Here is a 24,795-nt window from a genome sequence, read left to right as displayed (position 1 = left end):
ATTTATCCCTTGCAATCCCAGATTTATGTGCTTGATTGTTTTTCTCTTTTGGTCTCACCAGTGTCTTTACTGTTCCCTGTTTGAACTCTTGCCTTGCAGTTCTGATTTTTACTGCTCAGAGGAGACGTCCCAGGGCCAGCTTTGTAGGGACTTTACAAATGAATTTACATTGCATTTAAACAAAAGGAAAATCAAAATCACTTCTCACTTCTGAAGGTCTTAATTAACCTGCAATATTGTAATGGCACTGGGAAATTATGAGAATTTTTTATTAACTTGTGCTTTGTTTATAGGATAATGACAACTTTTTTGACACCTATGATGTTGAACTTATAAAAAAGAATGGGCAAAGCCTGGGAATAACAATTGTTGGATATGCTGGCACATGTGATATAGGTGAGTTGTTCAGGATTTAGGAAAATATTGGTCAGGGGCTTCTCAAATACCCTTTATTGACCATGGGGAAAATGAATGGCTCCTGCCTGTGCTAGGATATGGAGGCATGGAATTCACTGGAATTACAGATCAGCATCTCGTGCTTAGTGGGAGTTTGTGAAAGGGAAGTGTTAGTGTTTCAGGGGGTTTTAATTTTGTTTCTTTCTTTGTTTTTATTTCCTTTTTCTCATAGGGAGTTAGAATTAATAATCAAACTGCAAACATGACAAAGGACAGCTTTTCCGATTTCCACGTTTCTCTTCTCTTTTCTCTTTTTTTTTTTTAAGGAAAAATCCTTTTTCATTAAGATTTAAAGTACTAAATTCTTTAGCTGTAAGATGATTGAAGTCCTGATCAAAGTCCTTAAGCACATACTTTACTTTTAGCTTAGTTAGTCCTATTGAAATCAAACGCAGCATGGATTTAAGTGATTGTGGTTTAAAGCCTGGGTAAGCACAAGGATGAATCCACGGAGGAGGTGGCCTTTTGTGAGCCATTTTAAGGAAAATATTTGAGGTCAGTGTACAGGTGGTTGTGTCAGGGCTGGGTTTTTTTCCACCAGAGAGCCTCAGTTTTGTGTCAGGCTGTGGGAGTGGTAACGTGCAGATGGTGGTGGTTCACAGAATCATCACTTTATGGGCAGAAGGAAGTGTGTGAAAAAGGCTGGAATTAAAAAATCTTAATAAGAAAAGAAGCAAATTAGGTTAATGCAGTGACTTATTTCTCTTCCCCTCCCCCAACAGAACCTTCAGGGATTTTTGTGAAAAGTATAATACCTGGGAGTGCTGCTGACCACAATGGCCAAATTCACGTTCATGACAAAATTGTTGCTGTAAGTAAAATACTCTGCTTATATATTGCTGTAGAGCTAATGCATTTCACATCTCTCTTAAAAGAACAACATAGTAAAGACTTTCTAAAATTAATTAAACCTCCTCTGCTTTGCAGGAGAAATAATTTGGAGGTTCATGTTTGTTTAGGTAGACTTGTGACAGAAATGAGCTTTGGCTTGCTGTGGTTAAAGTATTATTTTATATTCAAAGAAATAGTAAATAGTAGTTAACTGTGAAAGAGGCAAGCATTTGGATTAAAGTGTTTCAGAGTGGAGAATCTTGGCTTTTGGCCTGCAGTAAAGATGAGCAGCATTAACTTCTACTTCAATTGAATGGGACTCGAGGATTGTTAAGATTCTGCAAGATGTGGCACATTGTTTGTGCTCCTTAATGGCTCTGGAGTGTGGATACAATCAAAATGTTAATGGTCACAATTTAGGTTTAAAAGCCCAAGCTTTATGTGTAGAAAAATGGAAAAACCATTGAATAACAGTGAATTGAATAATAGCCAATTTTGCATTCACAGCACAAGCAGGAATGAATTCCACAGTCTTTTTGTTTTAAGAGATAATGTTTATAGAGATATGATTTTAAATTACTTTTAAAATGTGTGCCATGCCAGACCTTCCAAAGTCAGCTTCTCCTCTGTGAGAGCAAAAATTAATATAACCTTTTATCTGCAGGAAAGGCCCTATTGGTGCATGATCTGACAGTGAGGTGAACAGAGCATTTTGGGTGTAAATTAAAATATCTGATAATGTAAGAATTGGGCTGTTTAGGGGGGGTTTATACAACAGTTGTTTGTAGAGGCTTGTGTGGGGCATGTTAGAAATCCATGAGAAAACCAGCAGTGATAATGAACTGAACAGAGTTCCAGGTTGGATGCTCTGCTTGGAACCTTCATCCACAGTCCTTGTCAAGCTGATTTTGACAAGCAAAAAAAAATTTAAGGAAAAATCCGTGCATATTTGTATCAGATTAGTAAATTCTGTTTTGTGGTCATCCCCACGAAAACAGAAAGAAGAAATTACTGTTGTGTTTCCTTTTAGAATGCATTTTGGAAATAAATTCTCATCAGTGAAATGTAACAGATTTAATGAGATTGTGTTGCAAATATTGCTGTCTTGGGAGAGTAACCCTGTAATTCCTGCACTAAATAACATGGCTGTTGCTTACAGCCTGTGGTACTCCACAGCACAGCCTGAGGATGCAGCACAATTTCTGTTATTTGGTACAATTTGCTTCTTTTAGGTTGATGGAGTCAACATTCAGGGTTTTACCAACCAAGAAGTGGTGGAGGCACTGCGGAACACGGGACAGACTGTTCGTCTCACCTTGCTCAGAAGGAGACCTTCCTTTGCTATTTCCTCAGAAACACCTTCAGGGAGAGGTAATTCTGTTTTTCTAGCAACTGATTTTATTTTTCACTGAGTTTACAGTTACCTCATTTAACAGTTTAGGACTGGATACCACACAATCCTCAGTTTTTTTAATGTTGCACTGTAGAAAATTAAGATATTTCAAGGAGGAATGGAAAAAAAAACTGAAATGAGAGATTCAGGAAAATTCAGTGCAAAACTTCTGTGTAGCCATCTCACCAAAAAAAAAAAAAAGGAATTAGTGAGGTGGTGTTACTACTTCCTTTATTTTGCAGCATATGATTTGGGGTTTTTTAATCCGTTTTTACAGTGCAGCCAACTGTTCCAATCTTTGTGTCCCCTGGAGCTGTAGGGCCTGAAATTAGTGTGGCCCCCAGGAATGAGGGAAAACAAGAGCAGAAGGATAATCCTCACAATGAGAAGCAGCAGAGTCTGCATCAAGCAGGTAGATAGGGTACCTTGCAGTGCCTCTTTGGGTCTGGTTAAAGGCTACCATCTTCAGTCCATTTGCAACACTGATGGGTTGGCTTAAAACATCTTTATCTTTTGCCCTGCAATGCTTTCTGAAGTAAAGATTTCTCTCTTGGGTCTAACCAACTCTTCCCACAGTCCACAGGTCTGCTGAGAGTGGGTTCTGAGAAATCTCAGGGTTTGTAATTCCCTGGATCTTCTTCCTTACACAAAATTTGCCCTTTTCCAGGCAGCAGTGGTCCCCTTTGTTTAGGGAGGGATTGTTTTAAGGTTACAGTCAGTGGAGGTGCAGCTCTTTGGGTAACAGGAGTGACTCTCATTAACTCTGGAGAGCTGGAAGCCTCCAGCTCAGTGATTCCTCTCTGTGATTCCTCCTGGTCCTGCACTGATGACCTGAGGTGTGCAGTTTTCTCCTGGGACAGACTTTATTTATCATCCTCCTGTGCTGCCAGGGCCCTGCAGCAGCCTGCTGGGTGAGCAGCACCTGCAGGGAACTCATATTTATTTCCTGATCAGTGTTACCTCAGTCACACCCATCTTCATGGCTGGACTCGATAATCTCAGAGATCTTTTCCTGCCTTAATGCTTCTGTGATCTTCTTGCCCTCACATATTTTAAGACTCCTGCAGAGAATTTTTATAATATTCTCCTGGTTTCCATCATCTCTGAACATGCTGCAGTTTCCTCTCTTGGCACTGCAGCAGCTTCATCAGAACTCGTGTTCTTGGGTGTAAAGACCCAATAGCTGAGTTCAGAAAAGGCATTTTCTGAACAAATGGCATTCAGACAGGGGCAGGTCACAAAGGCATGGGCTGCTCTGCTTTTCAGCTGACTTTGGAACCAAGGCTGGAGGTCTTTCCAGAACCTTCAGTTCCCCCACAGATTTCTGGGCTCCTCTACAGGAATTCTGGGTGAATTCATACAGCTTGTGTTAAAGTCAGCATAAATTATCCTTATGCCTTGTAGTTTCTGAGACATGTAGATGTAATAGAGGATTCTAAATTACGGCTGTCAATGAATAGCAATTTTGCTGTGATTGTTGAAGATCTGTCAGTATTAAAGACAACCTGGAAACGAGAGAAATGTAGCAGTTCCTATATTCCATTCTGTTTTACTTTTCTGTCCAAGCCTCGTAACCAGACATCCTTTGTTGTGACTTTTGCATGTTCCCAGAAATAGGAAGCCAGAACAGAGGTGGTTGAGGAGTTGAGAGTTGAGGTTCTCAGAGCATTGTTTTGCTATGACAGAGGCTGGAAAAGAGCAGCACTTTGTCTGTCCTGTGTCACTTACCCAGTTTTTTTTTTTACTCTGGGACTTCTGTGCATATTTTATTCCTGCAGAAATACGATGTATGAGATTTCACCTTGGAACAGAATTTAATGGCCAAGTTTAAATTCCAAAGATAGGTGCTTATTTTGGATGGGGTGATGGGCACTTCATTATAATGGTGCTAAAGTAAATACTGCTAATTTAAGGTTCTGACTAAACTCTGGAAACGCTTTTAGAAGTTTAATGTAAAAGGTATGTTTTACAAAACGCCTATTACTTCCCTTTAAGCCCAGTTGTGTGAAATTCTTATTAAATTGTGTTTCCTGGGGAGGTATTAAATAGTGATTCTGGCCAGGCAAAGCCATGCTTAAGCAGCTCTGGTACAAAGGCAGCAGGGTTTGGGCTGCAGTGTGCACGAGGTCTGAAACTCCGTGCTAGCAGAGCGCAGGCAATGAGTTTAACAGCTGCAGCCTCTGCAAGCCTGCAGGCTGGGCAGAATTGCTCCATCCTGCCTTGCAGGAGTCCTCACAACCCAGGGGGACAATGCTGGCAGTCAGGAGCTTGAGATGCCTGGGGAAATAGCCCCAGCAGTAGGGCAGGTAAAGGTAGGGCTTCAGCGAAGAGCACCCTTGTGTAGTAACTTTGTGAGAGCGGGAGGAAGCTGCAAGAAAAAAAGACCCCAGTTTTGATGAAGCTGACAATTTTGACCAGAAAAGATGATTTTTACAATAGGTTTGTGGTTTCTGCTTTATGGTTGCTAATTAGAAATGAAAAACTGCCTGCAAGCGCAGGCAGAAGGACAGGCTAAATGTGCTGAAAAGTTGTTGCTAATGAAAGCTGTCCCTGGAAGTGTTTTCATTTCTGAGGCCTTGCACATTATAGAAGACATGGTACATATGTTAGGTCATGAGGAATTCAGCTGGATGAGAGACTAGAAAGAAATTTCCTATTAGCTGCCATGTGGAAAAAGCTGTTGGGGGAAAAAGGAACATTGTAAGTGAATTGAGTGATGCCACTGGAATTGAATATATTCAATCCAAATCCCTTCAGCCCACATTTCCACAGTTCTAAGGAAGTCACAAGCAGAGACTTCAAAGTGTATTTGAAAGAAAGAAGGGGGAAAACTTCAAATGGAGACATGCATCAGCACCTGCTCTGAACAACTTGTAGATTTTGGTAATGTGTTTTGGAAGTGACAGAAAAATCTGTATTCAGCCAGCTGAACACAGCTTACAGTTGCTGAATGAACTTTGAGCTTGACCCTGAGATTCATTACTCCTGGTGAACCTTGGAATCTATATTTGGCTGCACAGTGGATTTCAGGTGCTTAGGTGCTGCATGTTCACACTGCTGTAACTCTGTAATAGCAGAAAAGGAGACTCAGGAATTTCTGTCCCTCTGTTTTTCTGCAGATGGAAGGAGCAGAAGACTGCACTGGTGTTCTTCTGGTTTTGATACAGTTCAGAAGTAAAGACAGTGATCAGCCCGTGCTTGATCATAAGTCACGCATTAGAAACTTTAATTTTCAATGAAGTTAAAAAACCTTAACTAGCAGTTGAGAATTTTAGGGCAATTGGTCTTCCCATTATTTTTTAAGGAGATAATTGATTTCAGAGACAACTGTGGGCTGTGTAGTAAACCCAATTTTTTAATCTAATTTTGGTAGCAGAAAATAGCCATCAGGATTGCTGGAATTCTCAGATATCTGTGTCTGCTTGAGCCTGTAGGTTGAAAATCCTCTGGATATTTCCAAGTGACACCTCAGTTGTTGGGCTCTGAGCAGTGTGGTTTCCCAGTGCAGATCAGACAGAATTTGCCAGTCTGGCATGGCTGAAAGTGAGCTGGAGAGAACAGGGGTGGGCTGTGCTGTCGTAGAAGTAAACTCCAATCTTTGTTTTTATTGAGTGGAAAACTTCAAAGTTACAGCAGTGTGTAATGAGGATTGTATTGCAGAGCTCTGTCTTTGCAGCCCTCGAAGGTGCTGAAAGCAGAGGCAGCCTGACAATGCCATTTGTGCAGGGTTTTGCTCTTGGTGGGCTCTGAGCTCCTCGTGGTGTCCTCACAATTATTCCCCCCCAGGTATTTTACTCACTGGTTGTGTGCAGAACCTGAGCTTGTACTTTACATTCCGAATTTCAGGGCAATGCAGCAGCAACACTGAGTGGTCTGTGCCTTGTCTAGACATCTGACAAACTACTGAAGTCATTCAGGGGGGAAAAAAAAAAAACCCTAGTTTTTGGTAATTCAGCCCCCAGATGCTGCTGCTGTTGCTGCTGGATGGAATTTGCTGTAGAGCTTGATTCTTACCAGTTACACATTGCTCCAGCTTGGAACTTTATATGTGAGCTGAGCTTCTGGCTGAGGTCAAACACAGGGCAGCCAGTCATTTTCTGCTGTCTAGCTCTGTCAAATTGTCTTACAGGACTGTAACCAACTGCCTTGGTTGCATAAGTAAGAAAGCTGAAAAGATATAAATGTCAAGATAGCCAAGTTCCCACGGAAGACTGGTTTAGAACTGGAGCTTATATTAAAGCTCATGTTACTTACTGGCCTAATTAAAGCAGACAAGGCTTTATACCTGCCAAATGTATAAATAAAGTCTGTGCCTGCATTGTGCTGACACAGCCCCTCGATAACAGCAATATCTTGTCAGGTGTTTTCCTTCTTAAGGGGGCTCATTTGGGTGGGAGATGATGTTTCCCTGGAGTGGGAAGCGTTTTTACGGCAACAAACGATGAAGTCGTGTGAAATTTGTTTTGCAGCCTGAAAGAATGATTTATTTACAGTACTGCATGGTACAGAACTCACATCTCATCACCAAGCATCACCTCTTCTGCCTCTCAGCTGAATAAATCACACTTTTACAGGAGCTGACATTTTGCATTGTTTCCCTAAGAAAGACATTTTTGATTTGCGCTGTTTGATAGACTCAGCTTAATGCGCTTCCCTTTTGGGGATTATTCCCTCTAATCTTTTATTTACACTGAATTTTTATTGGAGTATTTAGAAGTAAATGTACTTCTGAATGTACAATATGCTTGTAAATTTAATATTCACTTTCATACTTAGGAAGAGTCCCACTCCCTCCAGCACATGAGCTGAAATCCAAATGGGAAAACCTGCTGGGACCAGAATACGAAGTTATGGTATGTTTTATTTCAATAAACTACATTCATGAATGTTATTTCTTTAAATTACAGATCTGTGAGCTTAGCATCACTGGCTGTTTATAGAACAGTTCCGTGTTTGGAACAGAGCAGTAACATCAGATTTTCTTCCCTGGAACATCAGGGCTGAAATGTATGTTATAATGAGTTGGGGGGTTTGTTGCCCTTTTATTTTATTCTGTTTATATAGATACTGTTGTTACACAAATACGAGACAGGAACAGTGATTTAAGGAAATCAGCTGTCCTGTTAAATCAGCATCACAGGAGCCACTTGGAATATATGGCATTTTTATTATTTCATTCATGATCTATTTGTTTTACTGGGCACTGAATAATAAAAGGGCTCAGGGTAGAGCTTCCGTTTTCAGAAGAACCTTACCATTTAATCTGAAGAATGAAAGAATGATTTTCAAACATGCTGGGAAAACACAAAGTAATTCTCAATAGTGTAACTTTGTGGTGCCAGTGTCTAGTAGATATTTCTTCACTTCATATTAAATAATTGCCTAGCAAAAGATATTTTTGATGAGTTGTCACGAGGAGTTGATGGAAATTGTAATTCACTTGTGCTTTTCAGTGCTGGGCGAGCCAGCAAGTACAGATAAAAGACTCGGGACAGTGTTCTTCCCCGAGCCTTAAAAAATTCCCACCACCACCAAGAAAATGCCCTGTTTGTCTTTGCAATGCTTGTCCAGTTGATTTAGAGACACTTATTTTTACTACTTGGAGTAGCCATCGTTCCAGTCACTCGCTGGGAGATTTAAAGTAGCTTTAAGAATTGCCTTGAGAAACTCGCTTCCCCTCCTTCCATTAGCGCTCCTTTAAGATCTGGAGCTCGTGTGAGATTATGCACATGATGCAATAAATCTGTTTGCCTGCCCACTTCAGTTGCTTGGTATTCCCACCCTTACATTTCCAGGGGCTGCTATTACCTCCCTGAGCACTATCACACTTCCCACAGAGGCTGAAATCCTTCTTGCTTGGTGAATCCAGCCGTTCCAAACCCTCCTCCAGCCGCCGCCGGGGAAATGTCAGCAGTGAAAATGTCAGCCTTGGGGCCTCTTGGATGATAGAAGGGAGCCCTCCTGGCATCCCATTCTGAAAGTCATTTTTTGGTTCTGGTTGCCTTGTCTCCCTCCTGTGCTGAGCAGCAATGTCCAGTTGGAGTGACACCCCAGTCCTTGTGTCACGCCATCCTCGCTCAGCCCCCTGAATTCACCCCCAAGCCTGCAGGGTTCTCTCAGGAGTATTTATCTTGGGAGGAAATAGCTGCTTGAAGAGAGGGGTTGGTGGCCCTGGTGGCTTCTGTGCTGCTGGTCCTTTTTGGTGCCATGGAAGGAGCTGAGATCCCAAGCAGGAGCTGTGTGGTGTCAGGTTGAAGAGCTGCCAGTCATAAATCCGTTTAGTTGCATGCATGGACGTGAAATGGGTTCTGTCTGTCAGGAAAAGCACCCTGAGTGCTGCAAAACGACATGCTGGAAGCCCTGTTTAAAACTAATCCAGAAGAAAAGTCTAATCTTGATTAAACTAGACGTTTTCAAAGAAAAGTTACCTGATTTTTTTGCAAGGCTCTGTTTTTTTCAGATCAACCAAGTGTAGCTTTCCTTAAAACATTCAACTTCAGTGTCCCAGATTCCAGCCCTGGGCCATAAATTGGACTAAATGATCTTTAAGGTCCCTTCCAACCCAAACCATTCTATGATTTTGTCTTAATTACATTTAAAAATGAAGTAAACAACCTTCTAATATTACAGATAAATCTGTTCTGTTAAGGAGGGACAATACAAGAAAACTGGTGGCGAGCATAGTCATTTTATTAATCTTTAAAAAAAGACACTGAAAGGATTTCCTGTCCCTGGTTTAAATAACCCACTTTCCATTCCCATTTGGTAATTAAAGTTATGTATTTCAAGCCAGAAGTTGGTGGGTTAGTGATGGCTGCACTATAGCCTGAGGTAACAACTTAAGCTGTCATACTTTCAAATTCTGACTGGCAAGGCCGTGTGGGTATTTGTGTCAAACATAATGGCATTTTGTGCTTACACAGGATTACTGAACTTGACTAAAATTGGCATTTGGGCTCCGGGAATAGGATAATATTGGAGTCTGCTAATGGTGCATAATCACCACATTCCTACTTGGAAATGTTCTGTGCCTGAAAGATTTTTCTAACATTTGTTTAAAATTATTTTGCATCAATGTGACATTGTTTAAGTACAGTTTATTTTACTCATGAGTTGGGGGGTTTTTTGCCAGAATTTCATCGTTCTGGTAAAGTCTTTATTGTCCCGCTGTTGAAAAATGTTCTGATGTCCAATTTTTAGGTTGTGAATGTGGATATGCCCTTTAAAGACGATTCAGAGCTCCAGAAGTACTCAAAGGTAAGGCTTACATGGTGGTTTCCTTCCTGGTGTATGTTGGCACAGTAATCCTGGGAGGGCAAGACACAATTCCAGATGTGGCTCAGGAATTCAGTGGTTTTGTGGCTCTGTATTTTCCAAAAAAAGGCTGCCAATATTCTGCTTATCTCCCGGGCTGATCCAATACCTTTTCATAGCACAGGCAAATGAACCTTTTAACAGTTCATTACCAAACCCCCAAACCACAAAATACACCCTCAAACCCTAAATTTTGGGGTATTTAATTGCACAGAATGGAGCAGAGGTTGAAACTCTGCTGAACAACTTCTTTGTCCCACAGAGGATTTTGCTGTAGTGATCCTGGCTCAGGGAAAGAGATGTGTACTTCATTTAAATTGTCAGATCTTCAATTAGTTTCACTTCCAAGAGATTTTCAAGATAGCTGTGTTAATATTGTGGAAGAGAGGTTTTTGGGGGTGATGCATTTATGTATTTGTGGGGACACCTCAGTGGGGAAGGGCCATAAAGTCATGATCAGATGTGGCTCTGAAGGAATGCTGTGGATCAGTGGATTGCTCCTCTTATTTGAATATCCAGAATAATTTGGGAAACAGGACAGTCAGTGTTTGAACTCCAGTAATGAAAAGCCAGAAAATGTCCAAACTGAAGGAGCAGCTCCTGCTGACTTTCTCTTCTCCCCGGGTTTCCCTGATTTCTTCTGCCTTTTCTGCATAGTATATCACTTTTATTCTACTTTTCCTGATATTAGCAGACTTAAGGCACTGAGGGTTGGAGTTTCCCTAGAGAAAAATTCCAAGTTAGGGAGTCCAAGTGGGAAAAGGCTGACACCAAATCAGTGATTTCCCCTTGCAGAAAAAAGGATATCAGTTTTAGTAACTACTTACAGAGGACACTTCAGGGATATTTTTTCTGCCTCGAAGTAGTGTAGCTCCCAGAGGAATAAGACAGCTGATCTTGTGGTGAGATTTTAGGGCAATTATGGAATTTATTTTATTCCTTTATTTATTTCTATTTCTTTGATTTTTGTTTTGCTCCAACCCCATGGAAGAGGGGTTGAAACTGGATGATGTTTAAGGTCCCTTCCAGCCCAAACCAATCTGTGATTTGTTGACAGCTCACCTTGTGGGTGATACTTCTCTCTGTCTTTTTCCCATTAGGTTTAATTATTTGAGAATACAGTTCAAAATGCCTTTCCACCCAAGGAACAGACTGGTTGTTTTTATTTGTGCAAGCAGTTTGTAAAGAGAAGTTATGGACAGTAGTGCTGTAACACGGGGGAGGTCACTGGGAACATTTAATCATCTTACTGAGGGTTTGGTTCCATTTGGTGAGCTACTGGATCCTAAATCTCTTTTTATCCTGGCAGATAAAGATTTAGACTTAAATACATATTTATATTTCTCTTTTGGCAGCTGTTACCCATCCACACTCTGAGATTAGGAGTTGAGCTGGACACTTTTGATGGACACCATTATATATCATCCATTGCTTCAGACGGCCCAGCTGCAGCACTTGGTCTTCTGCAACTGGAGGATGAACTTCTGGAGGTAAAAAAAATTAACCACAAAATTAAAATGATGTATTTCCTGTTTGTTTGGCCTTCTTAAAATCATCCTCTTCAGTTCTAGCTTTGCTGATGTGTGTGCAATAGAATTATTCCAGATTAGTTATGTAAGCAGAGTTGTGATTTGGAATTAATTCATTTTCTTCACTGTTCCCTTCCACATTTATAGGAAAAATGTCAAATTCTTGTGACCTCTCAGTGACTTCATGGGTATATTTTTCTGAAATGTTTTAACATCAGTATCAAGAGTTACAAGGGCAGAGATAATATTTGTGTTGAATTATTTGTAGTCCTGTGGCTCAGTCTTTTACACAATTTGGCTTTAGCTTTTGTGGTCGATAATCTTTCCGAATATTTGTCACCCCTAAAACATTTACAGCAGTCTTAGGAACAGTGGTTTCAGTTACACAATAAAACTTTTTTGTGGAGTGTTGAAAGATATTTGTGTGTATGAGCAAATACATCAGTTTGTTTAAATGTGTGTAAAGAGGTATTGGGGCAGCTTAGGTGTTCTCAGAGTCACACCAGACCTATTTTCTTAGAAAAGTAATTATTTTATAAAATTAAAATAATTCCTGTTTGTGTACATGTGTCCATTGGTATATCAGCCTGCAAGTGAAAAGACATTAATTTCTTGTTGCATGCTTACTCCTTGTGGAATATTTTGATATTGGAGCCTTTTTTTAGTAGATGCAAAGAAGGTTTAATGGAAACAGAATTAGGCCTTCTGAAAGATTGATTTGTTAGGTGTACAGCTATTCTGCTTTTACTTCTTCACCCCCTAACATCAAAAATTCATACTGATATCACTGAGACCTAAAACATTTTCTTATTGCTTAATGGAGGAAACCTTGATTCCTGAAGGAAGGGATTAATGGAATGCTGGAAGTGTCATTTAAATTGCTTGGCCACTAAACAAAAAAAAAGAATTATAGAAAAAGCAATAATGCAGTGCTGTAGAGTAACTTAGGAAACTTTAATTGTGTATATTTAACAGTTTTATGTATTACTCTGTACTCAGAATTAAGTTCACAGGTACGCCCAGACCTAGTGAGTGTAAATTTTTTGCTGCTCTGTAGTTGGGGGAAAAAAACCCCAACAAAATAAAAATGTGCTCTGGGGCTAAAGCTGTAAGTGCCAGGTTTAGCCCAGACTGTGTTTTTGCAGCCAAGTCATAAATCCCCTTAAATAGGGGTTTGCAGTGGAAAAAGTGACAGCCCATTCCCCAAACAAGCAGCCTTACCTGGGCCTGATGCATTTGGGATTAAAATATGATCAGCAAGGATTTGTTTTTTTTTTCAATGTACAGTGAGGTTGAACCTTGGTTATTTTTAATGATGTGTTTGAATTATGACAGACAGCACAGTACCCCTCCCCTGCCCTTCATTTCAGCTAATTCCACTGTGTTCTTTTTCAGTAGTAAATTGCTTTTTTGTGCCTTTCTGTTGTACAATTTCCCTGCTATTTGAGGGCTGATGTGCTGAATGAGTGGGTGTAGGGCACCTTGCCTGCTCAGAGGCTGATTTCTGGCAGCTGCAGGAGGAGAAATGGGAGTCCCCAGGTCTGCACAGCAGCTCTTCCCCATCCATCACGGGATGCTGAGAAGTGCTGGGAGCTTTCCACCACGCTGCCACTCTCCAAGCATTAAAAAATCCTTACGTGTGGATCCTTCTGCTTAAATAATTAACTAATGGACGAGGCTGATAGCTCAGCACTTGCTGTAATTCTTGCAGAAGAAGCCCAGGGCAGTTTGTCTTGCTGTGGTGGAGGCCAGTTCCACCACTCTCAATTTTTCTGCTTGGCTGGGATGCAGAGTGTGAGAGGAGCTCTGTGTTTCCCAGCAGCCCAAACTATATTCACCCTGCAAAAAGCACAGAGTGGGGGGGAGAAAAATAGAAGTGATCAAATGTTTAGAAAATGTTGGCTAAAGTGGGATTGCTGGGGAGCCTTGGATGAGATTGAAGAGAGATCTGGGAGGTTTATGGAGAGGCTCTGCCTCAAGATGGATGTATCCATCCATCCATCCATCCATCCATCCATCCATCCATCCATCCATCCATCCATCCATCCAATCTATTCTATTCTATCTATTCTATTCTATCTATTCTATTCTATCTATTCTATTCTATCTATTCTATTCTATCTATTCTATTCTATTCTATTCTATTCTATTCTATTCTATTCTATTCTATTCTATTCTATCTAATCTATCTATCTAGTTTATCTCTCTATCTCTCTTATTTTTTTTTCCTAAGTCTGTGGATTAGAACATCCATTAACAATGATCTGTTATCACTCACAATCTTCAGTTTATGGTGTAGTAAGCTTGACCCTTGTCAGGCCTTTCTGGTTAATTGCTTGCTGGAATTGGTTTCTTACTGTACAAACATGCTCACCTGTTTTCTGTAGGATCTCTTTTAGTTTCAGTCACTTTGTTGCATTTTAAATTGGCAAAGTTAGAATCAGAGAATCATTAAGGTTGGAAGAACCTCTCAGGTCATTGAGCCAAACTTTTAAACTAAGTTGTGGTAGTTCTGACTTCAAGTTTTTTGATCAGAGCTCAGAACCTGTGTTTGCTTAAAATATTGTGGAAAAATTAATTCTTTTATCTTTTTTAATTCAAGTACATAAGCCTAGCACTGAAAAAAGATCCCCAACAAAGAACCAGGCGAGAAAGAAATAAGAATTCTAGGAAAGGTTTAGGCTTGGAAAAGCGATGAGCAGAAAAGAAGTTAGAGAAAGCTAAAGAGACATGATGCAGCAGTCAGTAGTCTGGAGATGAAGTCTTACAATAATGTCTATATTGTTCAGAAGCTTATGTTAATAAAACTATGCAAGCTGTGCCAGAACCTCCAGGTAAAATCAGACTTCTTTCGGGCTCGGGTGGGGAAAAAATGTACGCCAAAAAAAAAAAAAAAAAAAAATTAAAAATGAGGTGGTGGATGTCCTTTAACTCCTCTGTGTGGCTGTGTGGTCCCACGCTGCAGGTGAATGGGGTGCAGCTGTGTGGCAGGTCCCGGCGGGAGGCTGTCACCTTCCTCAAGGAGGTGCCACCCCCCTTCACCCTGGTGTGCTGCCGGCGGCTCTTCAGCGACGGCACCGAGTCCTGGGTGGACGAGCCCCCCGTGGCAGTGTCCCCTCCAGAGCAGCAGGTAACGCTCCTCCTGTCCCCCACCTGTGCAAAAGGACAGTACATTTTGTGGAAAAATTTTGTGGAAAAATCCGTGGGTTTACACGGGTTGGTGCTGAGGAAGTTCATTGTCCTGGCAAGACAGGGTAGGTAAATCACGGCGCTGCTTTGCTGACTGCACATCCCATTCATCATCCCCACACTTAATGGGTGAGTGAGAGCTCTGAATTACACTAAATCACGTCCTTGCCACCATTAGCTGATTGCTTCCGTGTTCTGAGTGGGTTTTTATAGAACTGGGGAGGGGGGGGAAGAAAAAAAAAAATTAAAACTTAAAAGTTTCTTTCCGTCGCAGGAGCTTTGAAGTCTCAAAGTAAAGCTTGACACTTGTGGTTGCTCCTGTTTGCAAAAGTGTTTACAGCTTGGCTTCTCATCTTTTCTGATTGCCTGGCCTTTCTATTAGCTGTCTGTGGTTAAATCTTTTATGCTATTTATTTTTTCCTTTATGCATCTAATGGGACAGCTGAAGTTCATCAGTGTGTAACAGGTTAGTAATATTCTAACAATTAATTAGACTAATACACGGGTATTTGTGTGCCAGGTTGGGCTCTGATGCTCAGAACATGTAGGCCTGTGCCCAGGGGAGTACTCCAGGCAGCAAGCTGGAGAAAACCCTATTCATAATGCTCAGTGAAGTTTTAATTCCATAAAAGGTCACATTTTAGGGCATGTATGCATCATTAATAATCAAAATATTGAAGGAATTGAGTTCGTAAAGAACTGAGGGAATGGTATTTGAACCAGAGCTTTTATTTTCCAGGTGAAACCCGAAGAAGACTTTAATCCTGAGGAGGAAGAAGGGGAATTGGCACTGTGGTCTCCTGATGTGAAGGTTATTGAGCTGGAGAAAGACAAAAATGGTTTAGGATTCAGCATTTTGGACTATCAGGTATACTTCTCTGTATAACTAAATGCTAAAAATCCCTTTGATCCCTCGTCTTGCACGGTGCCTTCATATGTTTTGTGATGTTGATTACTGAGTAATGGACTTGACACTTGGGCCTAGGAGCTGCAGGGAAAAGTCATGTATTTTGGGGCCAACCCTGTCAAGCATGGAGTGTTCTAAACCTCTGATTATTGGACATGATAAAGTGCAAAATCTTTCATCAAGCTGCACCCCATAACTCTGAGTTTAATGACTAAATGTTGGGCAAGGTGGGTTTTTTGTTGTATTTTTGTTCTAGCTTAGGATGGCTTTTCAGCTGTCAGAGTGGCAAGTGAAGGTTCTTGGGTATTAGCTGGAGATGATTGTATTCTTAATTGTTAAACTCCTTAGAAATTGACAGACAAGTCTTTAGTTGGAGGGAAATGCTACCAAAATTAATGAATCCTTCTTTCAACAACCCTGTCTTCAATTACATATGTAGAAACTCTCCAAATCTGTAGTCAGAATGAAATGTTCTTCATGTTTCCAGTCAACATGATATATTTTTTTAAACCTCCAGTCATCATATTTATAAGGAAATAAAATAGCTGGATCACTCTTTATAATAATATACACATCACATCTGAGTGCTGCCTAAACATTGTAGTTTAATGAAATGTGTTCAACTGTTGTACATAAATGTCAAGTGATATAAATTTCACTTTTTGATACAATAAGGCAGGAATTGGGAATGAATTAGAAGGGAAAAAAATATTTGAAGTATTATGCAAACCCATTAATTCTATATTTTAGCAGTGCGATTTAAGATTACTGAAAATAGATCCTGTTAGTCATTTTAGCTGACACATGTTGTGTTGCAGTGCCAGCTCTACTCTAGAGTTGCTGGGAGTCTTTACAGAGCAGTAATACACAGATTTGCTTTTAAGTTCTCAAATAATCAGAATTAATGAAGGCTTTAATAGCAGGCTTTTTATTTACTTATTCGCAGATGCAAATACACGAGCAATGTTGTGGTACTTTCAGCTAAATTTAAATACATTCTAATCAATTCTAAATGAGTGGTAAACCACTTAATCTCAGATCTTTATAATTTCAAGATATTTATGTATAAAGTGTATAAAGTGTGTTCTTTTGTTTGGGATTTGCCTCTTAGATCTTTTACACTTTTCATCATCTGCAGATTAATTTTTATAGAGAGATATCTGTGGCTGTGTGCGTGTTTATGTAAATACATCCATCACATCCTTGAGTGCAAGGCAAAGAAAATAAATAATTGTCCATGCTACAGTGGAGGCAAGGGAGAAAAAAAACCAAAAAAGCAAAAAAATCTGTGTGTGGTTCCTGGGAGAGTGTTTGGAATTCTTAACACAGATTTGCTGGGAAGCACAGAATTACAGCAGTATTTAATTGTGCCTTAAAGGACCTGGAGACCCTTCTTTAAAACATGAAAGGTGTTTTTTTAGGCACATACTCTTTGTTTTACAAGAAAAAATTCAAGCTTTATAATGGCAAATGATACTGCTTGTGCTGTGTATCCACTGCTGATTTTGCTCCATTTGAGGAACACTACTTTAAATTTTTTTGGGGGTGTTTTTCAATGAAGATAGGTCTTGCCATGGCTCATCTTCATCCTCAGTGAGTGACCAGGTTGCCACAGTGCTGGTGGAGGTCGGGTGGGGAGGAAAATCCTTTTGAAGGGGAGATTCTGTTGGAAATTAACACACAAGGAGTGGCTCTGTCCATTACAGAAATTCCAGGAAGGTTTGGTGTCGCATACCCAGCTTGGAGGAGGTGATGTGACTATCCTGGCTTCTTAAGATCCAATTATTTCTGTAGCTGTTGGCTGAAATGACCCTTCAGAAACGCTGGAGGGACTCCAGGAAGCTCAGTGGGAGCAGGGAAGTGGTGTCAGGGTTAAAAAGTGGCGATGCTCTACTGCCCCGCCTGACTTTGCCCCGCACAGAAGTGGAGCAGCACCTTGGAAATGGTGGATCCCAGTGGATCCCAGCCCCAGGGTGGGACTGGGGCTGTTCCCTGCAGTGTTCAGGGAGCTCTGGAGTCCTGCTCATCCATTTCTGACAGTGAGAGATGCCACACACGCTGCAGAAGCACAAGAAATGCTCAGCAGTTACAGACCAGGCTGCTCCCTGCTCTGCAAGTTTCTTTTTACTGGCTTTCAAGCACAAAACTTTTTCATCTTAAATCTGGTTGTAGAATTAGATCTTGTTCTGAGCACTCCTGTGGCATATATTTTATTATAGATTATTATTATTTATTTTTATTTATAATTTTGTTCCCCAAAACTATCTGCATGCTCAGCATAAAGGCTGCTGTGCCTCAGTTGTCCTAAAGGCTGTGCTTCCCAAGTCATGCTCTGCAAAACAGAATTAATAAAAATTCTTTGTGAGGCAGAATAGGAGTCTGAGTACGTGGAAAACTGAATGCTGAGATCGAGAAAATTATTACTCTGGCATATTAATTTTTAATGGGCTGTCTTTCTAATAATGTTTCATCTATCAAATAAATGATAAGCACATCCCAAGTGACTTGCAGGATATTCCCAGAAATGTACAAGCATAATTCCAATGCCTATATATTTTAATGAACTAATTACAAATTAATTATACCAATTATGCATAATCAATAGTATTTCTACTTTGTCCTGTGTTTTCTTTTGATTGTCTTTAGGGATTTAAGGGCTTAAAACAGAGCTTAAAACTCCCTTTTTTTTTTAATAAGGTCCATGAAACTTTGGGGTAGAGTTACCCCTTTTGCTGTGACAGGATAGTATTTATATAGGATATTCTTCATTTTCCTGTGGTCTCTGTGTATTAAAAAAAAACCCCTTTTTTTCCCCTTTGAATGTTGTAATTTGTAATTATGTTGTAGGCAATGTAAAATTTTTGAGAGCACTGCTCTGCTGGCAGCAAGGTCAGTACTTGGCTAGAGGGGAGGTGGATGGGAAGCTGATCCTGTGGATTCCTGAAATGATGGATTTCACTGGATTTTATTCACATAAGAAACACTGAAGAAGTCTTAAAATGAAATCTCCTGTGTTTTTTTCCTCTTGTCATCCCTGTGTGGGGACCTGCTGAAAGCTCCTGGCCAGGCACTGCTTTTTCTTGGTGCTGCTGTGGTGGGCAGGCTGCAGAGGTGTCCTGCCATGAGAAAGCTGTGCTGCTCAGCCTTCTGCCAGCTCCTCCACACTCTGCTCCCTCATTCCCTTCTCCTTTCACTTGGAGAGCTGCTCTGCCTTTCACCTCCTCACTAACCTTTATGTGGTGCTGCTGGCACAGGCAGTGCCAGGCGAGCTCTGCTGGGGAGAGAGGGACCAGGACCTGCTGGTGGGATGGTTTGGGATCACCTGGGGGGGAGAGGGGCTGCAGTCAGTGCATTTCGTGCTCTTTGGAAGTATCCAGCTCAGCAGTAAATCTGTCCAGCCTGGAACTGATCAGAATCCCAGAATGGTTTGGGTTGGAAGGGATCTTAACTCTCATCCACTTCCAAACCCTGCACCTTCCACCAGACCCTTGGTTGCTCCGAGCCCCATCCAGCCTCCTGGCAGAGCTGAGCCATTGTTTTTGAGACCAATCCCTCTTCCTCAGAAAGGAATTGAAAGATACATTATCAGGTTAAAACAGAGAAGAAATGCTGTGTAAAAACAACTGTGACCCCAGGGCATTAGAGCGAGAGGAAAGAAAAATCCCAAAAGACTTATAGAGAAAATGAAGAGATCCCAGCAGGATAGAAGGTTCTTTGAGCCCTGGAACGGTGTTTAGCAAAGACCTGATGCATTGCAGGCCAACAGATCCTGTCAGTAATGTTTTACAGAAATATTGGAAAAACCACAGGTAGCTGAATTGCAGATTTCTTGAGGCAGTATTGACCAGAAGGTAACTTGAATGGTCTGATGAGCTTTTATCAAATTAAACAAAAAGCTGAATGGACTTAATGTGGAGCTTAATTTACTGTGCTTTGAAGTCAGAGTCTTTTTAAAGCAGCTGTTTCAGAGTGCATGAAACTGGAGAGGGTGAGGGGTGGCTTGACATTTTACACAGCTCCTGGGAAGGACTGTGAGGTGCTGCTTCTCCCTCTCTGTGCTGAGAGATAAGTCCCCAGTGCCTGCTTGCTTTGGCACAGCCCAGCTGCCCTGGAGAGCTGTCTGGCTGCAGGAACTCGTGGACTCACCTGCTCCAAGTGATCCATGGAGCAGCAAGAGGCATTTCAGCTCTCAGGAGCTCCAGGCTGCCCTGAGCTGGAGGAGCAGGGTGAGTTGTGCCTGCCTGGGTCAGTGCTCCAGGGATTTTCCTGTGCTCCAGCAACAGGGACCCCACAGCTGCCTTATTCCTGCCTCCCCTTTATTATTAGTAGCAGTTTTTCGTGCTGTAGAGCTGAAGTCTCTTTTGCTGCACATTCAGCAGGTTATGTTTTGTCCTTCTCCCAGGGAGCATGGGAAACAATTGTTTTCTCTTTTCTAACAAAAATCACTGCATAGTCATTCACGGCAGGAAGTGAAGCAATTTAAGTGTCTCCAAATATCTTTCCTCTTTTCTTTATACCCCAAACAGGCTCCAGATGTAGAATTACAAAAAAAAAAAAAGCAAACTGACTTCTTATTTGTAGAAGGTGGTATTCATGTAGATTTTTTATTTTTTTTTTACTTTCTTGGTCTGTTCAGCAGTGAGATGCAGGCTGGAATGCTTTGACAAGTTGCTGGCTAAACGTTTGCCCTCTTGTGATAATTTGAGCTTTGTCTATTCTTGTGATAAGTTTGTTATGAACAAAGAGGCATATTCATGTCTTTGTTAAACACATTTTCACCTGGTCATGTGATGGAAACCTGTGGCTTACTGGCAAAAGCTGCACAGCTGTATTAAAAAGCAGTTTTACAATGGCTATCAGCTTGGTACTGGGAAAACTGATAAAGGCAGCTTTTCTCCCATCTCTACAACCCATCCACATTCATTAACATCAAAGTTCTGTAAGCCTCAGTACCAGCTGTGTTGGTACTCATCTCACGGAGGATTTGCTTCTCTCCCCCTATGGGAAAGTTCTACATCCTTTAAATCATATTAAGCTGCTTCATGTGTAAAATAATTCTTAATAGTGTGTCATGAATTGAATTCAGTGTAGCTTTTTGAAAAATTCTCTTGGAGTTCAGCTTAAAAACTACTTTCCAGGACCTCAGAGCCGGTGAATGCAGTGGAGCACATTCCTGGAGAAGTTTCTGAGGTGTTCACGATTAGTGGATTCCAAAACCTGCAGTACTGCTGATGCCTTGGGAGAGCAGAGACCACTTTAATAAGAAATCCAAGAGATTTTTGTGTGTCTCACCCCAAGATACAGACTGGCCCACGGGAAGAGATCTGGAGAGCCTGGAGGCAGAAGTCACCTTAGGGGTTGGTGTTCCCTGACACTGGGCTGCAGGGGACCATCAGTAGGACTCTAAATGACAACTTAGGGAGGAATCTCATAGAATTATTCAGGTTGGAAAGTCCAACTTTCAGTCCAGCTGTTCCCATCAGCACAGCCAAGGCTGCCACTGCCCCGTGTCCCCAGTGCCACATCCACAGGGCTTTTCAGTCCCTCCAGGGATGGGGACTGCCCTGGGCAGCTGTGCCAGGCCTGGACAGCCTTTTTGGGGAAGGAATTTTTCTTTGTATCCAGCGTGAACCTCCCCTGATGCAGTTTGGCCGTTCCCTCTGCTCCTGTCCCTGTTCCCAGCCCGACCCCCCGGCTGTCCCCTCCTGGCAGGAGCTGTGCAGAGCCACAAGGGCCCCCTGAGCCCCCTCTGCTCCAGGCTCAGCCCCTTCCCAGCTCCCTCAGCCCCTCCTTGTGCTCCAGACCCTTCCCCAGCTCTGTTCCCTTCCATGTCCTTCTTTTTGTGACCTGAGAATTCCAGGCACCTCAGCAGTGCCCAGCACAGGGGACAGGCGCTGCCCTGCTCCTGCTGCCACACCAGTGCTGACAAAAGCCAGGTTCCATTGGCCTTCCTGGCCATCCAAGCCATGCACAGCCAGCTTTGCCAGGAGAATCCCGTGGGAAACAGCATCAAAGGCTTCCCAGAATTCCAGGTAGACACTTCCACAGCCTTTCCGCCATCCACGCTCAGCAGGTGCTGTGGGTTTGGCTGGGATGGAGTTAATTTCCCTCCTAAGAAGCTGTGTTTTGGATTTAGCATGAGAACAATGTTGATAACAGGGTAATGTTTTAGTTGTTGCTAAGTAGCGATTACTCTGAGTCAAGGACTTCTCAGTTTCCCATGCTCTGCCAGTGAGGAGGAGCACCAGAAGCCAGGAGAGGTGATCTGAACTAGCCAGAGGGATGTTCCATAGGATATCATGCTCATGATATATGATTTATGAGATCTGTGAATGGGGAGAGTTGGCCAGGAGGGGTGCATCACTGCTCAGGAGCAGCCTGGGCATCAGCACTGTGCACCACTTGTTTTTCTCAGGTTTTATTCCTCTCTTTCTCTTTTTGTTATGTCCCTTTTCATTATATTTATTAGTATTAGCACTGCTGTTATCTTTGGCTTTATTCAGTTATTAAAGTGTCCATGGGTTACCCCAGGCAGACCCAGGGCAGCAATTTTGGCCGAGCAGGACCTGCCTTTCACAGAGCTCTGCTGATCCCCAGACTGTCCTGCATCAGAGATTTTCCTTATCCCTCCTTTTGCTGTCTTGTAGAGCAAATGGTAGGAGCATCCCTCCTGTCCCTGTGAGCTGCAGCAGCTCTGGACAATACCTGAGTTTGCAGAGAAACTGGAGCATTACTGAAAACATCTGTTTTTCTTTGCTTTGTCACATATCCATGAAATAAATGCTGAGCAGTATTATTACTATTAACCTTTAGAAATGTTTTCCCTTCTTCCCCCAAATTCTCCAATCTGGTTGTTCTTTTTCATTTCCTGCTAGAAAGAATAGCTTTTAATAAAAACAAAAAAACCCCAAACCAAAGAAATTCATTATTATTCCACAGATGTCTTCTGCCTGCGAGAGAAGGCGAGAATTTAAAGGGACAAAACTGTAGCTGGATTTTCTGGGAGCCACTTGGTAACTCTCAGCCAGGCTGGGATCATGTGGATGAGGCTGGAGGAAGCTGTGCTGGCCTGGCAGTGGGCACGTGGAGGTGATGGAGCAGTGGGTGTGGAAGAGCTCAGCCCAGACAGCTCAGACTTTGTTCTGAAAGGATGAGGTTTGAGGTGGATGTTGGTGCTGATGGATGAGCGTGAAGCATCCTGAAGACTCATGGAAGTTATGAGGTGTTCTGTTTTCTTAGTGCCTCACCCTGCTGGAAACTGCTGCTCCCCAAATCCAAGCAGTCCTGTTGCACTTGGAATTTTCTGTCTGTTCTCAGTGGGATTCACTGTAGCCTTAAAATTCTCTGCAACCTTTCTGCCAAGCCTTCTGCCTGCTCCATCATCCACCCCGTTCCTCATCCCTGAAGGTGTTCAGGGCCAGGCTGGATGGCATTCTGAGCCCCTGGGACAGTGCAAGGTGTGGAATGAGATGAGCTTTAAGTTCCCTTTCAACCCAACCCAGCCTGGGATTCTGTGATTCTTTGGGCCACATCACTGTTTGCAGATCTTTGTTGGATGAATCCCAGCCTGTCCTCTGTCCCCGCTTCTATTTTGCAGCTTTTTCTGCAGCAAGTCTTCCACAGTTCATGTGTTTGCTGTTTGTTTCAAGCAGAGGAGAGCTCTGCTTTGTGTAAAAACACATCCTGCCCTTCCACAGACTTTTCCCAGTGCTGAGGCTGCCTCACCTCGCTGGTGCAAGCGCTGCTGGGCTCTCTGCTTGGATTTGGAGTTCAGGAATTCTTTGAATCTGAAAGCTGATCAAACCCACAACCCGTGTTAAGGCCTGCTGAGCACAGGTTGTGTAGGTGATACCATTTATACTTTTTTCCCTTGGCTTGTTGGTATTTTTTTCCTTCTTTCCCACACATCTCTATCCCTTCTTTATCTCATCACACAGTGGCTTTCCTCCACTTCCTTATGAGTTCAGGGATTTTTTTTTTTCCTTATCTCTGTGGCTTTTCCCTGTAGTCAGCACTCAGTGTGTTTTTTCTGGAGCTGGAAAGTCTGAAAGTCTAAGATATTAAGAGACTCTAATGAATGTAATCCCTGAGACTTTAGCTCAGTCGAGAGCAAATATGAAAGGCAGATAAAACCTCGGATGGATTGAGAAGTTTGATAAATTAAAAGATAGCAACAGGCACCTGAGTCCACTGCAGGGTGACACTGAGAGCGCCCAGAGCCGCTGCTATCTTGGATCTTTTTGTCTGGGAAGAGCAGTGGTGTGTGGGGTCTGTTCCCTGGGGTCCCACAGCAGAGGGGGAGCTGTACTCTGCCCCCCAGCCCTGCCAGACCCAGCTGAGTCACCCCGGCCACCGAGCTGCTTCTTGCAGGGGAAGGCTGATGGGATTTCAGATCCCACATGATGAAAGCCTGCTGTGGGAAACCCTTTGTGCCACCTCCTCCTCTTTATTTTGCTGTTCCCTCTCCTCCTTTGGGTGGGGCTCTGTGTGGTTTGTTGCTGGGTTTTTCCCCCCTTCCCTGCGAATTCCTGTTTCTTTGCTGACATTTCCCACAACAGAAGTTTTGATTAATGCCGGCTGCACACCAGAGCTTCTGAAATTCATTGCTTTATTCCCTCACTGCAGATCAATAAATAGTAATGTTTTATTTCCAGTGCTTTGCCTTACATCACAGCAAAGTTCAGCGTTCCTCCTCGAGTGCTGCTCTGTGTTTAACTTTGTGTTGCTTCAGCACATCAGCCTGCAGTTTATTTCTGTGGTACAGCCAGAGGCTGTGCGTTGTGTGATCTCCTTCCTGAGCAGCCCTGCTGACTGCAGCCCGAGTGGGAGAGGCAGAAACAGGTCTGAAATGCTTCCACTTTCCCTCAGATGCAGTGGATCTAACAAAAACCAGTGGAGCACTTCCTCAGGGATGTTTTTCCAGGCCTGAGAGTGCCTTTGGCAGTTCCTACTGCTGCAAACATGTTGGAGTGAGTGAACAGAAGGTTTGGACCTTGAGTCTCACCCCTAAAGTGAGGCCACCTTAAGGAGGGGATCGGACCTCACTCACAGCTGGCTCTCCCTCTCTGCCCTGTCTGTTGGAGGCACTTTGTGCTTTGAAAAGGCACAAAAAAGGGTTCTTGTCAGCCTTGGCTCTTGCATCCCATTGGCATTGTTGGGGTCACTGTGGAGGGTGG

General features: G+C 42.4%; 1 protein-coding gene across 1 annotated transcript in view; it reads left to right on the top strand.

Annotated features, from left to right (window-relative positions):
* Positions 1-24,795, top strand: part of PATJ (PATJ crumbs cell polarity complex component) — a gene marked incomplete at its 5' end in the record, with an annotated part of 135,218 nt that overhangs the window by 11,438 nt on the left and 98,985 nt on the right. Inside the window, 9 exons of the mRNA XM_084211323.1 lie at positions 294-396; positions 1,179-1,267; positions 2,520-2,658; positions 2,958-3,092; positions 7,457-7,533; positions 9,881-9,937; positions 11,350-11,484; positions 14,489-14,653; positions 15,452-15,580. Of these exons, the coding sequence (XP_084067449.1) occupies positions 294-396; positions 1,179-1,267; positions 2,520-2,658; positions 2,958-3,092; positions 7,457-7,533; positions 9,881-9,937; positions 11,350-11,484; positions 14,489-14,653; positions 15,452-15,580 (1,029 nt within the window). The remainder of the gene's footprint in view (positions 1-293; positions 397-1,178; positions 1,268-2,519; positions 2,659-2,957; positions 3,093-7,456; positions 7,534-9,880; positions 9,938-11,349; positions 11,485-14,488; positions 14,654-15,451; positions 15,581-24,795) is intronic.

This window comes from Fringilla coelebs (assembly GCF_963513975.1).
Source record: "Fringilla coelebs genome assembly, chromosome: 9".
NCBI classification, from domain to species: domain Eukaryota; kingdom Metazoa; phylum Chordata; class Aves; order Passeriformes; family Fringillidae; genus Fringilla; species Fringilla coelebs.
Note: the sequence above shows the minus strand (reverse complement) of the source record. Positions and strands in the feature narration are given on the sequence as shown.